Below are 16,660 nucleotides of genomic sequence, written 5' to 3'. Positions count from 1 at the left end.
AGCGCTACTAGCAGTGACATGTTTAAGGGGTCACCCTCTCCTAGGAGTAAAGAGCACTACTAGCAGTGACATGTTTAAGGGGTCACGCTCTCCAAGGAGTAAAGAGCACTACTAGCAGTGACATGTTTAAGGGGTCACGCTCTCCAAGGAGTAAAGAGCACTACTAGCAATGACATGTTTAAGGGGTCACGCTCTCCAAGGAGTAAAGAGCACTACTAGCAGTGACATGTTTAAGGGGTCACGCTCTCCTAGGAGTAAAGAGCACTACTAGCAGTGACATGTTTAAGGGGTCACACCTGGGTGATTGGTGCCCTTTTTGCCCAAATCTGATACAGGGAAATATTTTGAAATCCCCTGTTAAAGTTCATTTGCAAACACGGGGAGCTGAGACGTGGGAGGAGTTTGAGTTCCCCTGTCTGCTCTTTTCTATTTGGTATCACTGGGTGTTCTACAAGAGTTTGCACAGGCAAAGCCCCCAAATTCACCTCTCTTTATTGGCTCTCTGATAAGGACAGGGTTGGCTACAGGTAAATAAAACACTCGATTAAAAACACCCCTCTCTCCCCCCCCCCCATTGAGAGGCCCCAAAGAAATGCAAACTTCATTTTCAAATAAAAAAGCAGCTTAATCTTTGCTTTTAGCTGGGTTTGATTTGTTTAATATTTTTTACAACGGTTTTTTTTTTTTATAAGGATTACAACAATTTACCAATATAACCGACTTCCAAAGGTTTATTCACCCAGACAGAGTAAAAACATCACTGCTTTTGTGAAGTACCTTGGGGGGGGGGGGAGTTACTCCAGTCACCTGACTTCACAAGCCGTGTTAAAGCTGCAGACCAAACAATATCCTACGTGTGTGTTTTTAATAAATCACTTCTGTACTATGAAAAAATACTTGTAGCATTTAAAAAAAAAAAAAAAAACTCTGAATGACATTTGTTATGTATTATAATGTAACAAGCCTTTTTTGTTTCTATAGCAACCATTTACAAAGTCCCAGATACTGAGTCAATACTCATCTGTAGCTATTTAGTGAACCCCCGAGCCGAATCTTCGCCGATCGATCACAGGAGAACGGATCGATCGGCAACCTAGCTAATTACTCATCATTGTGTGGATTGTATTGATACACATATTAAAGAGAAATAAGCATCAGTTTGGACTGCACGAGATTTATCACAACTGACCAATATGGGATTCCGATTCTTTGCTAAATCCTGTGCTGTTTTTTGCACATTGGCAGAGAAACACATTTAATTAATGAAAGATGTTATGTAAAGATTGATTAAAACCTCCAAATAACCCTCATACATGTAATATGTTACATGCGTTTGTCTGTGTTCGTGGGTTTGACGCCTAATTCTTGTCTTGCCTGGACCGTGTGCAGCCTTTGAAGCCACACGATTCTACAACGCCAGTGAGAACAGCCCCTTGTCCCGGGAGCTGTGCGATGGGACCACGTGTAATGAGGTGGAGAGCTCCAGTAGCCAGTGGACAGGTGAAAATGATAAAGCAACACTGTAACTCCCTGCACCTCACTGTAACCCCTTGCTTCCTGCACCTCCCTGCTTCACACTGCTTCCTGCACCTCACTGCAACTCACTGCTTCACACTGCTTCCTGCACCTCACTGCAACTCACTGCTTCCTGCACCTCACTGCAACTCCCTGCTTCACACTGCTTCCTACACCTCACTGCAACTCCCTGCTTCACATTGTATCCTGCACCTCCCTGCTTCACACTGCTTCCTGCTTCACACTGCTTCCTGCACCTCCCTGCTTCACACTGCTTCCTGCACCTCACTGCAACTCACTGCTTCCTGCACCTCACTGCAACTCCCTGCTTCACACTGCTTCCTGCACCTCACTGCAACTCCCTGCTTCACACTGCTTCCTGCACCTCACTGCAACTCCCTGCTTCACACTGTATCCTGCACCTCCCTGCTTCACACTGCATCCTGCACCTCACTGCAAATCCCTGCTTCACACTACATCCTGCACCTCACTGCAACTCCCTGCTTCACACTACTTCCTGCAGCTCACTACTTCCTGCACATCACTACACCTCCCTGCTTCCTACACCTCACTGTAACTCCCTGCTTCCTACACCTCACTGTAACTCCCTGCTTCCTACACCTCACTGTAACTCCCTGCTTCCTACACCTCACTGTAACTCCCTGCTTCAACCTGCTTCCTGCACATCACTGTAACTCCCTGCTTCCTACACCTCACTGTAACTCCCTGCTTCCTACACCTCACTGTAACTCCCTGCTTCACACTGCTTCTTGCACATCACTGCAACTCCCTGCACCTCACTGCAATTCCCTGCTTCACACTGCTTCCTGTACATCACTGCAACTCCCTGCACCTCACTGCAATTCCCTGCTTCACACTGCTTCCTGTACATCACTGCAACTCCCTGCTTCACACAACTTCCTGCACATCTCTGTAACTCCCTGCCCCTCCCTGACAGCTCTCTGCCCACTCTCTGCCCCTAACTGACCACTCTCTGCCCGCTCCCTGCCCCTCACTGCAAACATCAGAGGATCTTATCAGGACAATGATTTGAATCTTCTCAGATAACTTTCCTTGATAATGTCTAATAATGTCACTGAGTGAGAGGGACTTGGGAGACATTAGTATTTAGCTTTTGGGCTAACACCTAACTGTGCAGCATGGGGGAACATACAGGGGGACAGTGCCCCATAACGTTACCTCCAGGACAGATGTGCTGCTAGTATGCCTCATATTAAAGGCTCTGGGCTTGTTCACCTCCTGCAGGCTTTGCTCACAACGGGCTGTGTACCAACGTGTTTGGCTGCTTGGAGGAGGATCACTTTGAGCGCTGCATGTGCTACAGGGACTGCGGCTATGACGGGGATCCCGTGTGCGGCTCTGATGGGGCCATTTACCAAAACCAGTGTCAGATGGAGGTTGCTGCCTGCAGGAACAACACCAGGATAGAGCAGCTGGCCATGTCCCAGTGTGCTATGGGTGAGCTTAACCCCGTCTCTTCCAGAAATAATGATGCCATAATAAAGAGAGGTCCTGCAGAGCTATTTTATGCCCGAATCAAGTCATTTTGTCAGCCAGTAAGGAAAAACTGCAATCTAAATGTTTTCATGTGTGGTAATAACTTTGTGTGTTTATTTGTGTGGTAATAACTTTGTGTGTTTATTTGTGTGGTAATAACTTTGTGTGTTTATTTGTGTGGTAATAACTTTGTGTGTTTATTTGTGTGGTAATAACTTTGTGTGTTTATTTGTGTGGTAATAACTTTGTGTGTTTATTTGTGTGGTAATAACTTTGTGTGTTTATTTGTGTGGTAATAACTTTGTGTGTTTATTTTATGTATATATAAAACTATTTGGATATAATAATCCAGCTAAATCATCCCCAGTAATGGGCTTCATGGTATCCCTGTGTGTGCCGCCATGTTCAGAGTGCTGCGTCTCTCTGATGTCACCTCCTGTGATGTCATGTGCAGCTTGATGACAGCAGGAGGGGGATTTGACAGCAGCTGGAGTTTCCTTTTCAGATTGTATTTCTTCTGCAGGGAGGTATCCCCAGTGTTAAGTATCTCTGCTGCTGGGTCATTTAGTGACACTGTGTCCTCCTGGTTATATGGAGAGAGCTGAAACATTACATTTAAACCCGGGACACCTGTAAAACTTTATTTTATTTCAAAGTTGAATAGTTTTTTAAATAAAAAAAAGTAATGTCATTTTTTTTTTAAAGTGTTTATTAATTTTTTTAAAGGAGCAATTCCTGTTGTTTTTTTTAATCTTTTAACACAGGTTTGAAACGGTGGGGAGGAGGGGGTCTCCAGAGCTGAACCCCACTAATTTCAGCTCCAGGGAACCCCCTGCTTCCAGAGATACTTACCTCCGTAGGGGGCGCCGGTAGCCGCTCCGGCTGAGCTAGCTGGAGTTTAAAGTTTAAAGCTCCCGCGTCACATGGGCCAATAGGAAGCCGCACCAGATGACGTCACGGATTCCTATTGGCCCACAGTGTGCGGGAGCTTTGAAACTACACCATAATGTGAACCGTGCTAGCCTGGCAGAGTGACTACCGGCACCCCCTACGGAAGTAAGTATCTCCGGGGGGGGGTCCCCGTAGCTGAAATGAATGGGGTTTAGCTCCAGAGACCCCCTGCTTCAATCCTATGTGGAATATAAAGAGAAAATGTTATGGATTGCTGCTTTAAATGCTACTTTAATTTTCAGTGGGTTAGCTGTCTTTAAAAAAAAAAAAAAAAATACCCCGTTTTTCTGCAGAAGAGAATGTATCAGAAGAGGAGCCAGACATAGCGTCCGTCACGGAACAGGAAGTCCCCCAGCAGAACACAGGTAACCCTGTACCAGTCACGTCACAGTGTAGACACAGGATGTCAGGGAGAGAGAAGTGCTAGTACCAGAGGTCGTACTCTGAAGCTGGAGGGCGGGCGGCTCAGGGGAGATGTGAAGAAGTCCTTCACGGGAAGGGTGGTGGATGCATGGAGTAGCCTCCCAACAGAGGATATAAAGGCCAATAACGTAATGGAAATGGAAACTGTCTGGGACAGGTATGAGGTTAATCTAAATGTGGACGAGACCAAAGCATTGAGTCGGGTCTGAGGGCGTCACTGCAGATAGGAGAACGGGCAGATTGTGTGGGCCGTGGCTCTTATCGGCCGGGAATTTATTACTTTCTATGAATTTTGAGCTTAATAAAAATGAGCAAATGAATGCCAAAATTAGCAAACCAATCTCAAAGTACCATAGTCTTACTGGCATTGTATGTTTTTCAGTCTGTTATTAGCTGGTTATATGCAGCAATAGGAGGCGGTATAGGGAGCGGTTATATGGGGTAATAGGAGGAGTTATAGGGAGCGTTTATATGGGGTAATAGGAGGAGTTATAGGGAGCGGTTATATGGGGTAATAGGAGGAGTTATAGGGAGCGGTTATATGGGTTAATTGGAGGAGTTATAGGGAGCGGTTATATGGGTTAATAGGAGCAGTTATAGGGAGAGGTTATATGGAGGATATAGGAGGAACTCTTTTTATTGAAAAAAAATTCCAACATTACATTCCATAGAAAAACATTTCAAACAAAAAAAAAACTGCTCATTATGTACAAACTTATATTATATCAATATTAACTCAGCATTTGTTCCACCTTACTCCTCAACAGCAACTTCACATCCTTTTATACACATTTTAATTGAAACTAAATAAAAGCCTTAACTATAACATTAATAGCTGCTACCTTTAAAGGATTAATGAACAAACATTTTAAGCCCCCCCCAAAAAAAACACACGGTATTACTTTTTCCCCACATTATCCCCCAATGACCCAAACCTCTTGACGGTCACTGAAGGTGGGATCATGTCCGAGTCTGTCTCTCTGGAAACATCCATAGTATGTTCCTCTTCGGATAAGGAAAGTTCCTCTACATCGTCGGAGTCTTCAGCTCTTGACCCCCAATCCTTTGAGAGCAGAAAAACGGTTTTTCGTAGCTACCTGAGGAACTTTACCAGCGGGACCTGCAGGACGTCGAAGAGTCCCTCCAAGTTTTTTTTACCATGCTCTTCTTCCTTTTCTTTTTTCCCTGTGCCCAAATCTGCTCACTTTCTTTTTCTTTATTATTATTTTCCCTCACTTGGGTTTCCATCAAAGTAGGATCATCTGATTCCCCAGATTGTTCCCCTGCTGGGAGTAGATTTGGGGAGGTTCCTTCTAAGGGGTCTTCTGACATTTCCTGGGCCTTGTTTACACTCACAATAATTGTTTTTTCTGTAAGTGTTTCTGGGCAAACTGCATCCACAGGTGGTCCAGGACATGCTCCGTCCCCAGGAGGATCTAAGCAAGCACCATCCCTAGGCTGAACCAGACCAACCCCATCTGCAGGCGGATCCAGACATATTCTGTCTGCAACTTTCAGGGCCCGGTCATAAAGTGCTTCATTGTCTTCAAAGTCCACTTCCTGCTCCCATACTTTTGAAATATTATGCCAGGCTTCTGCGCAATTCGTGTATGAATGTCCAAATTTATCGCATAAATTACATCTGATGTTTGTACAACTTGCCCTCTCGTGGCCCAAGGACTGGCACAAGTTGCATTTTAGAACATCACAAGACATGCTTAAATGTCTGGCTGAACCACATCTATGGCACAAGGTTGGCTGCCCATAGTAAAAACAATTTCCTTTTTCTCTTCCTATGAAGGAGTTGGGCAAATGCTTTGTAACATTGCCATGTCGCCAAAGTCTGACTTGCACCTTCCAACCTCCAACCCAAATTTCTTCTGAGTCCATAATTCTTGTAGGTGGAGCCAGTACTTCGCATTGTCTGCCAAGCCATATCAGAATATCTGATATTGGGACTGATTCGTGTCTGAAAAGAATTGTCACCGACTTTGTTTCCGGTTTGGACACAGGAATAGCTGCAAAGGACTTCCATAATTCTGAATTGTTAAGACTCTCATATTTTGTCCAAAAGTAGTCCAGAGCCTGAGGTCTCTTAAAGCTGACATCGTATTCGCATGAACCTGGAACATGGATAAGTGCGTAAATGTCATCTGCACTGAAGCCCAAAGATTCTTTCAATAGATGTTTTCCTACAAAAATCCTATCAGGCTTCATCTCCTCTGCACCCTTATATCTCAACTTTACCACGTTCCTCATTTTTAAAGGTTGTGCATTTCTGGTCACAGCGCTCACAAATGATCTCCCACTCCAGGCTGAAGGGGGTGCTGTGTGAACTGGGGTTGCCTTAATGCCATTACTTTGCTTTACCCCATCTTCTGATTGGGCCACTCTATCAGGAACTGTTTGGATAGGAGCAGCACTTTCAGTCTCTACAACCTTAACTTCATTCCCAGGCACTACAGGGTTAATGCAGTCTCCATTGCTGCTAATGACCACCTGCTGTTCTCCTCTCTCAGAGTTCTGAATCCCAGGACCAGCTAATAAGCATGGGTGTGGTTCTGTAAGTCCAGGTGAGCATGGGTTCTCTGGCTCACTGCTCTCAGGCACAAACTCCATTTCCAGCTGAGCTCCTCTCAGAGTTTCTAGGTTCTTGCTTTGCTGCTCTCCAGATTTCTTTGTAATTTCTTTAACTTCTCCCAGCGTGGGAGTCTGAGATAACCCCACATCACAGGTGTCTGCTGCTTTCTTTGCATGCAATGGTCTTTTAATCAGATCTTCTGCTGCTTCTGCTATTAACCCCTGGGATGCTGGAAGCTCTGGAACAGATCCTTGCTCACAGTCTGATACACCCTGAGGTGAGTCCCCTTCCCTGAAGTCTTTGGACCCTATTACAGGGCTGTTACCTTCTCCTGTGGAAACCTTTAGCTTCCGGTCCTTTGCTTTCTTTTTTTTTTGCAACTTTACCCTTTGGGGTTTTCTTGGCAGTTGGTGGAATTAAACTGTCAGGATCTGAATCAGAATTTTCCTGGGATAAGTTCTCTGTTTTATCTTTAGACATTGCAGACTTGTTCTGGGATCTAGTTTCTCTCCCACTTCTTGTAGGCGTCACCAAAATGATCTTTTCTTGTGAGCATTTAATGGGGTTTTGGCTTCCGTTTCCACAATATGAATCTGCGCCTTGTTCTGCACTTTGCTCTGCACCCTGCTCAGCATTTTGCTCTGCGCCCCGCTCTGCACCCTGCTTGGCACTTTGCTCAGCACCCTGTTCAGCACTGTGGGTTAGCATTTCAATAGTTTTTAAAAGGGAACGTTTCTGTCTGACTGGAACCCCTGTTATTTTAGCAATCTCAACCTCCAACCGGGTTAATTCAACATGCAGATGATTTATTTGCTTCTTGCGCGTGTCTACCTCACGACCACGACATCTCTTTAATTTAATATTTTCTATTTCCAATTCTTCTACCTTCCTGTTATACTTCTTCAATAAAGCTCGTTTCTCTTCTTTTTTAAGCAGATTCTGTTCTGCCCCTTCCTTTCTCTCCAAACTCTCCTGTACCTTGCATTCAGCCTCACCAAGGCCTACACCACTGCTGCAGCCTGCGGCCTCTCCTACTTCCATCTCCAACTCACACCCACACCCACCAACCCCTGGGTCTAAGGCCATCCTGGCTCCCCTGCAGGAGCTCACCTGCAGCCCATCCTGGAGGAGTTATAGGGAGGGGTTATATGGGGGATATAGGAGGAGTTATAGGGAGCGGTTATATGGGGGATATAGGAGGAGTCATAGGGAGCGGTTATATGGGGTAATAGGAGGAGTTATAGTGAGCGGTTATATGGAGTAATAGGAGGAGTTATATGGAGCGGTTATATGGAGTAATAGGAGTTATAGGGAGCGGTTATATGGAGCAATAGGAGGAGTTATAGGGAGCGGTTATATGGAGTTACAGGAAGCAGTTATATGGAGTAATAGGAGTTATAGGGAGCGGTTATATGGAGCAATAGGAGGAGGTATAGGGAGCGGTTATATGGGGCAATAGGAGTTATAGGGAGCGGTTATATGGGTTAATAGGAGGAATTATAGGGAGCGGTTATATGGGGGATATAGGAGAAGTTATAGGGAGCGGTTATATGGGGTAATAGGAGGAGTTATTGGGAGCGGTTATATGGGGTAATAGGAGGAGTTATAGGGAGCGGTTATATGGGTTAATAGGAGGAGTTATAGGGAGAGGTTATATGGGTTAATAGGAGGAGTTATAGGGAGTGGTTATATGGGTTAATAGGAGGAGTTATAGGGAGAGGTTATATGGGTTAATAGGAGGAGTTATAGGGAGCGGTTATATGGGTTAATAGGAGGAGTTATGGGGAGCGGTTATATGGGTTAATAGGAGGAGTTATAGGGAGCAATAGGAGGAGTTCTAGGGAGCGGTTATATGGGGGATATAGGAGGAGTTACAGGAAGCAGTTATATGGACTAATAGGAGGAGTTATAGGGAGCGGTTATATGGAGTAATAGGAGGAGTTATATAGAGTAATAGGAGGTTATGAAGAGTGATAAGAGGAGTAAGAGACGTCATAACGAGTGGTTATATGATGAATTATATACATGATGGAAGCTTTTCATATATAGACTAAAAAAAATGGAAGTGGAGTTACTGCTTGTGTGCTCAGCGCCATGTTACTGCTTGTGTGCTCAGCGCCATGTTACTGCTTGTGTGCTCAGCGCCATGTTACTGCTTGTGTGCTCAGCGCCATGTTACTGCTTGTGTGCTCAGCGCCATGTTACTGCTTGTGTGCTCAGCGCCCTGTTACTGCTTGTGTGCTCAGCGCCCTGCTACTGCTTGTGTGCTCAGCGCCCTGCTACTGCTTGTGTGCTCAGCGCCATGTTACTGCTTGTGTGCTCAGCGCCCTGCTACTGCTTGTGTGCTCAGCGCCATGTTACTGCTTGTGTGCTCAGCGCCCTGCTACTGCTTGTGTGCTCAGCGCCATGTCACTGCTTGTGTGCTCAGCGCCCTGCTACTGCTTGTGTGCTCAGCGCCATGTCACTGCTTGTGTGCTCAGCGCCCTGTTACTGCTTGTGTGCTCAGCGCCCTGCTACTGCTTGTGTGCTCAGCGCCATGTTACTGCTTGTGTGCTCAGCGCCCTGTTACTGCTTGTGTGCTCAGCGCCATGTTACTGCTGGTGTGCTCAGCGCCATGTTACTGCTTGTGTGCTCAGCGCCCTGCTACTGCTTGTATGCTCAGCGCCCTGCTACTGCTTGTGTGCTCAGCGCCCTGTTACTGCTTGTGTGCTCAGCGCCATGTTACTGCTGGTGTGCTCAGCGCCATGTTACTGCTTGTGTGCTCAGCGCCCTGCTACTGCTTGTATGCTCAGCGCCCTGCTACTGCTTGTGTGCTCAGCGCCATGTCACTGCTTGTGTGCTCAGCGCCCTGTTACTGCTTGTGTGCTCAGCGCCATGTTACTGCTTGTGTGCTCAGCGCCCTGTTACTGCTTGTGTGCTCAGCGCCATGTCACTGCTTGTGTGCTCAGCGCCCTGTTACTGCTTGTGTGCTCAGCGCCATGTCACTGCTTGTGTGCTCAGCGCCATGTTACTGCTTGTGTGCTCAGCGCCCTGTTACTGCTTGTGTGCTCAGCGCCCTGCTACTGCTTGTGTGCTCAGCGCCATGTCACTGCTTGTGTGCTCAGCGCCCTGTCACTGCTTGTGTGCTCAGCGCCATGTCACTGCTTGTGTGCTCAGCGCCATGTCACTGCTTGTGTGCTCAGCGCCCTGTTACTGCTTGTGTGCTCAGCGCCCTGTTACTGCTTGTGTGCTCAGCGCCCTGCTACTGCTTGTGTGCTCAGCGCCATGTCACTGCTTGTGTGCTCAGCGCCATGTCACTGCTTGTGTGCTCAGCGCCCTGCTACTGCTTGTGTGCTCAGCGCCATGTCACTGCTTGTGTGCTCAGCGCCCTGTCACTGCTTGTGTGCTCAGCGCCCTGTCACTGCTTGTGTGCTCAGCGCCCTGTCACTGCTTGTGTGCTCAGCGCCCTGTCACTGCTTGTGTGCTCAGCGCCATGTCACTGCTTGTGTGCCCAGCGCCCTGTTACTGCTTGTGTGCTCAGCGCCATGTCACTGCTTGTGTGCTCAGCGCCATGTTACTGCTTGTGTGCCCAGCGCCATGTTACTGCTTGTGTGCCCAGCGCCCTGTTACTGCTTGTGTGCTCAGCGCCCTGTTACTGCTTGTGTGCTCAGCGCCCTGTTACTGCTTGTGTGCTCAGCGCCCTGTTACTGCTTGTGTGCCCAGCGCCCTGTTACTGCTTGTGTGCTCAGCGCCCTGTTACTGCTTGTGTGCCCAGCGCCCTGTTACTGCTTGTGTGCCCAGCGCCCTGTTACTGCTTGTGTGCTCAGCGCCCTGTTACTGCTTGTGTGCTCAGCGCCCTGTTACTGCTTGTGTGCTCAGCGCCCTGTTACTGCTTGTGTGCCCAGCGCCCTGTTACTGCTTGTGTGCTCAGCGCCCTGTCACTGCTTGTGTGCCCAGCGCCCTGTTACTGCTTGTGTGCTCAGGGCCCTGTTACTGCTTGTGTGCTCAGCGCCATATTACTGCTTGTGTGCTCAGCGCCATGTCACTGCTTGTGTGCTCAGCGCCATGTCACTGCTTGTGTGCTCAGCGCCCTGTTACTGCTTGTGTGCTCAGCGCCCTGTTACTGCTTGTGTGCTCAGCGCCCTGTTACTGCTTGTGTGCTCAGCGCCCTGTTACTGCTTGTGTGCTCAGCGCCATGTCACTGCTTGTGTGCTCAGCGCCCTGTCACTGCTTGTGTGCTCAGCGCCCTGTTACTGCTTGTGTGCTCAGCGCCCTGTCACTGCTTGTGTGCTCAGCGCCATGTCACTGTGTGAGATCCTCACGTGATACCTTCTCTGACCTACAGAGGAGGGAGTCCCTGCTCTGCAGTCGGAGGTATCCTATTATTCTTACGAGTACGACCCAGATCCGTACGCCTCAGAGACAGAGGACGTCCTTGAGATGGGGGCAGAGCAGACAGCGCCCGCGATCTCAGCGGAAGACACAGGACAGATACATACGCTGGGGACCACAGAATGGTAATCACCCCACTACTCGTTCATACGAAAGGAGGGCGTGCGGGGGAGCAGTTATACTGTCTGCTTTACACATCCCAGGTTGGGGGTGTGATTCCACCCTCTTACTCTGGAAATCTGGGCACCTCCCCTGTGACTCAATAACATATTTTGACTCAACTTTTTAACAATACTTTGGTTCTGCCTGTCCTGGTTTTTAAAATCACAACTCTTCGCATCCTGCGATTTTAAGCCCCGTTGCTTATTCATTTGAAGTCTCACCGATTTTAGCACCTGCGTCCTGTTGACTAAAACTAACTGGCTTATTGATCAAATAAAACGGTCACTGCCAGTAATCACTTTGCGGCCAGAGACGGGGCTTAAACGCCTTTTTCCGGTCCAGATGGATATACTGAACCTCTTAACCCGTTCAGTGGCGGGGCAGCCTGAAAGTCATTGCATGGCTGAGCCATTACAGCACCAAAAGGGTTTAAACCCCAACATTTGAAGGGGTTTAAGAGTCTCTCCAAAGTGCAAAGATTGTATTTTTGCACAAGACTAATTTATGTGTCCTTTACTCCCTGCTGGTGACACATGGTACAGCAGCCTGGGTGCAGATAAATGTGTCGCCTTTTTTCAATAGTGAATCCAAGTAATTCAGGGGAAACTCCCTCCTTACACAGGAGATCGGGAGCGCAGGGAAAGGGGGGTGCAGGCAGGGAAAGGGGGGTGCAGGTAAGAGGGGAGTGGACAGGTAGCAGAACGGTGACCGTTCCAAAATAGCTTTGGATGAACAAAAGATATTTCACCCCACAAAATATTATTTATAAAATGTGTTAGCAGGAAGTAATACATGGAGAGTTACCTCTCGTTTTCAAGTATGTCCTGGGCACAGAGTTATGATGACAGATACATGGTTACAAATACATGGGACATTAGGTGAACAGGGTTATATACAGTATAATATATATATATATATATATATATATATATATATATATATATATATATATATATATATATATATATATATATATATATATATATATATATATAACTCAGTATTATGGTATAGCCTATCCCATAGCCTTTCATGCATACCCAGTTAAAATCAACCCCACACTGATGAGACCCATCAAGGTCGAAACAGCTGTCTGTGGGTGGTTTTCTGGGTATGCACCTTAACCATGGCTGTGCTCAAAGCTGTGACCATGCAGCAAGCTTAAGCCTATAAGGAACCATGTTAAAAATGGTTTTTGAGGCAAAAAGTGACAGTGTGCTCATTTGCATGTCATTTCCCAGAATCCTTTGCTGCAGTGGAAGTGCTGTATGCTGGGTGATGATGGGGAAAGGCGGGGTTGCAGACCTGCCTAAGACATGCAGATGAGCATACAGTTGTATTTGCATATTTGCTTTCCTGTGGAGGGTTTTTGTCACTTTTTTTACTCACCATAACTTAACTCAGTATTGTATATATATATACTGTTAATGCAGTGTCTTTATATTTAATGTATAAAACTCTGCATTACATTAGGTAAACAGTGTCATATATATATATATGTATTATGATATATATATATATATATATATGTATATATATATATATATATATATATATATATATATATATATATATATATATATATATATATATATATATATATATATATATATATATATATATATATATATGACACTGTTTACCTAATGTAATGCAGAGTTTTATACATTAAATATAAAGACACTGCATTAACAGTTAAAGATAAAATAAGTTATAGGCGTATGTAACAGTTACAAATCACATTAAAATGTGAGACAGCCTTAGTTTTGAAAGAACTTAAACCGGTGGCGGCTGTGAGAGTCTCCGGTAGATTGTTCCAGTTTTGGGGTGCACGGTAAGAGGAGGAGGAGCGGCCGGATACTTTGTTGAACCTTGGGACCATGAAAAGTCCCTTGTAGTCAGATCTCAGGTGATAAGTCCTGCATGTGGTAGGGGTGAGGAGCTTGACTGTGCTAGGGCATATTAAAGGGGTTTACCAGACCCTAGTATTACAGTACAAATCCCATAAATCATTTTCTTGCCATTCTGTATTATACTCCCTCTCAGTGTCTGTCCTTTGCCCCTGTCACTGTTCCCTGTCCCATTTCTCTGTCACTGTCTGTGCCCTCCTGCGTCTTCGCACCCTGTTGTAGTTACTGAACCATGTCCGCTATTCTATGTTACTATTGTTCTGCCAGTCACATGTTCTACACCCAGTCACTCATTTTAATAACGTATCCATCCTTCCCGGCTCCACTTCTTCGCTGTGTCTGTCTCCCAATCGCTCTCTGCAGCCTGCCTGTCACACCCCGAAATTCACAACCATCTTTTTTTTTTTTTTTCTCCCGCAGAAAAGACGCACACCAGAGGAAACGTATATATATTTTTGGCAAAATGCATCAAATAAAAAGGACGTAGTAAACAAATAAACAGACTTCTATAAAATACGGTTCAGTTACAAGCGTTGGAACGGAAGTGAGGGGGTTTTTTTGGTTAGAACTTTCAGCTGATTTCTGATTCCTTCTGGGGAGGGAAAAAATAAATAAATCGTGTTTTCATCGCTATTTTGAACAGCACTCTGGCCGGAAGCGTAATACGAAATAAAGAAACATATGCATCTGAAAGAACCGCCCCACCCCCACAGAAAGACCTCCAAAATCAAGGACATTTTCCTTAACCCCTTCAGCGCCGGAGAGCTTAGCCGGCGCCTCCACCACTGACGGAGCTAAGCAACGCTACGCCATGGAACCCCAATGACTTCATTGTATCAACGTTTGCCTGCTTGACTTAATGTTAAAAACCCTGAGCACTTTGGCGTCTGCTGTAATCGCATCGGTTTTCCCAGCCGGGGCGAAGGGAACGCGCCGTCGCCTCGCGAGATGCATCGCTCCGTTCCACGGATTTGCAAAACAATTTTTTTTTTTTGCGTTACCGGCAGTTCTGGTCTCGTCAAGACGGGGAAGTTATTCAACTCGCCATTTGCAGAACTTCTCGCGCGCCCAGCAGCAGCAGCTTGTGCGGCTATGGCCGAAGCACCGCCATCTTTTGTTGTTGTTTGTTTTTTGACTGAATGTATACCGTGACTAGAGTCGCGCTTTTGTACGCTTTTGAAGACGTCGTTTGGGTCTGCTCCGCGTTTAAGACACAATCCCTTCCACTCGGGTGGAGGATCCAGCCAGCGGTGGAAGTGACCGTGACAGAGGAGACGCGCGGGAGTATAATTACTGTTTTTATTTACAACCTCCGATTACCGCGACTGTTTTTTTTTATTATTGACAGACGTAGTTTCTTTTACTTTATTTTTTCATTTAAAGGAAAATGGATTTAATTTAGGAAGCCGCTCTCCCTCCCCCCCTTTCTAAAGCATAAACATTGTATAAAATCTTTCCAAAATAGGGTCAGCATAGTTTTTTCAGCGTTGCGTGGCCGTGACGCGCGTTTGTCAGATGGCGCGTCATTGCAACGGAACGCGGAAGAATAATAAAGTTTTTTTTTTCAATCCGGTTAAGTTGTTATTTTTAATATACTGTGTGGGAGGACCACCCGCCTATTTGCTCTGAGCCTCCAGCCTACTGCCCCTAAAGGTTACGACCTTGGAGTGCACCATCTATGCCTGCAGAATAGCTTTTTTCCCCACTGTTAAATAAATGTAGACTTCTTTGAAGTCCTACACAATACCACTGCTCTTTTTTTTTTATTCAAACCACTTTGATTGCTGGCCATAGCTGTAATCTACAACCTGCCCATTATAGGATGCGCATAAACACAGCTGCAGTTTTAATTTTTTAACCTGGATGGATATACCTCCCTGCCCCCCGATCCCCCTCCCTGCCCCCCGATCCCCCTCCCTGCCCCGGACCTGAAACATGCTATTTTCATCTCTGTGGATGCCCTGGTTCCTGAGATACCGCTGAAGGTGAGGCCTGTAGCGTCTCTAGCAGGGGAATAAAAATGGCGGTTTGAAACTCCTGCATCACGTGGGCCAATGGGAAGCCGCGACATAATCTGTTGCAGCTTCTTATTGGACGGCGACAGGCGGTGGGCTTTAGTAACAAGGAAGTACCTACCGGCGCTACCTTTGCCCGTAAGTATCTTCGGAACTACGGGGTTCCTGGAGCTGCATTTAATGTGGTTCCGCCTTGGGAACCCCCTGCTGCATATCCAGGTTAAAAATAAATAAAAGGGGGGTTCTGGTGGCCTGGTATGGGGCAGCGCCTTTATAAACACCGCCCCCCTAACCTTCAGCACAGATAAACCTCCCAGAGTAACAACTAATGTGCACACTGCGTTGTGCATAGTTCTGGCGAATAGGTAACGTTTGGCCCGGTTTTATTTATTTCCCCGTTGCTTTAGGAACGGGAGGCGGGTATTTTTGGGAGGGGGTGTACATCTCCACCCTGTGCACCTCCCTTCCCCAGAGTGCTTGCTAAGAGCGCAGGCGGGGATCCTGAAACAAGGTCATTTAGGTTTGGTAGGCAGCTGTTCACATGTCTGTACCACAGAGGCAGGGCACGCCCTACTCCCAGAGCACCAAGTATAACGCCTCCAGCGCTGAAAGGGTTAAGGCGGCAGCTCCTCTGTGTGTGTGTGTGTGTGTGTGTGTGTGTGTGTGTGTGTGTGTGTGTGTGTGTGTGTGTGTGTGTGTGTGTGTGTGTGTGTGTGTGTGTGTGTGTGTGTGTGTGTATGTATATATATATATATATATATATATATATATATATATATATATATATATATATATATATATTACTGAAACTGACCCCACCCCGCTGCTTGAGCCATTTCGGGGAAATTACGGGTGACCGTCACCCTTGTAGATTGGCTGCTGGTCCCCATTTTGTTATCCCGGATGTTGCCAGACATTAAATGAATTTTTTTTTTTAAAGTAGCGTTGCTGTGTGCGCTGACACCGTTCCAACCAGCAGCGGTAGGACTGAATGTAATATGTCATTTCACAGCACAATATATCAACCTTATTTGGCTGGGATGGTAGTGTGTTAGGGCATTTTAGGGGTTAACTAAAAATACAGCAGTATGTATACACACTGTCATTTTTCCACCCTGTCCCTCTGCTCCTCACTGTGACTGTCCTCTTTTACTTTGTCATTGTAGCAGTTTTTCTGTCCCCTATCTGTGAATGTCCCCTTTTCTGTCATTGAC

The 16,660-nt window shown here is 46.3% G+C and overlaps 1 protein-coding gene across 1 annotated transcript in view; it reads left to right on the top strand.

The window, feature by feature from the left end:
- CPAMD8 (C3 and PZP like alpha-2-macroglobulin domain containing 8) overlaps positions 1-14,999 on the top strand; it is a 118,737-nt gene extending 103,738 nt beyond the window's left edge. The window contains 5 exon segments of the mRNA XM_075611224.1: positions 1,390-1,500; positions 2,782-2,994; positions 4,278-4,349; positions 11,313-11,484; positions 13,852-14,999. Coding sequence (XP_075467339.1) covers positions 1,390-1,500; positions 2,782-2,994; positions 4,278-4,349; positions 11,313-11,484; position 13,852 — 569 coding nt within the window. The 3' untranslated portion in view covers positions 13,853-14,999.
- Positions 15,000-16,660: the final 1,661 nt, after the last annotated feature.

The sequence above is a fragment of the Ascaphus truei genome, chromosome 8 (genome assembly GCF_040206685.1).
Source record: "Ascaphus truei isolate aAscTru1 chromosome 8, aAscTru1.hap1, whole genome shotgun sequence".
Taxonomy (NCBI): Eukaryota; Metazoa; Chordata; class Amphibia; order Anura; family Ascaphidae; genus Ascaphus; species Ascaphus truei.
The sequence above is the reverse complement of the archived record's forward strand: the minus strand, read 5'-3'. Positions and strand labels throughout refer to the sequence as shown.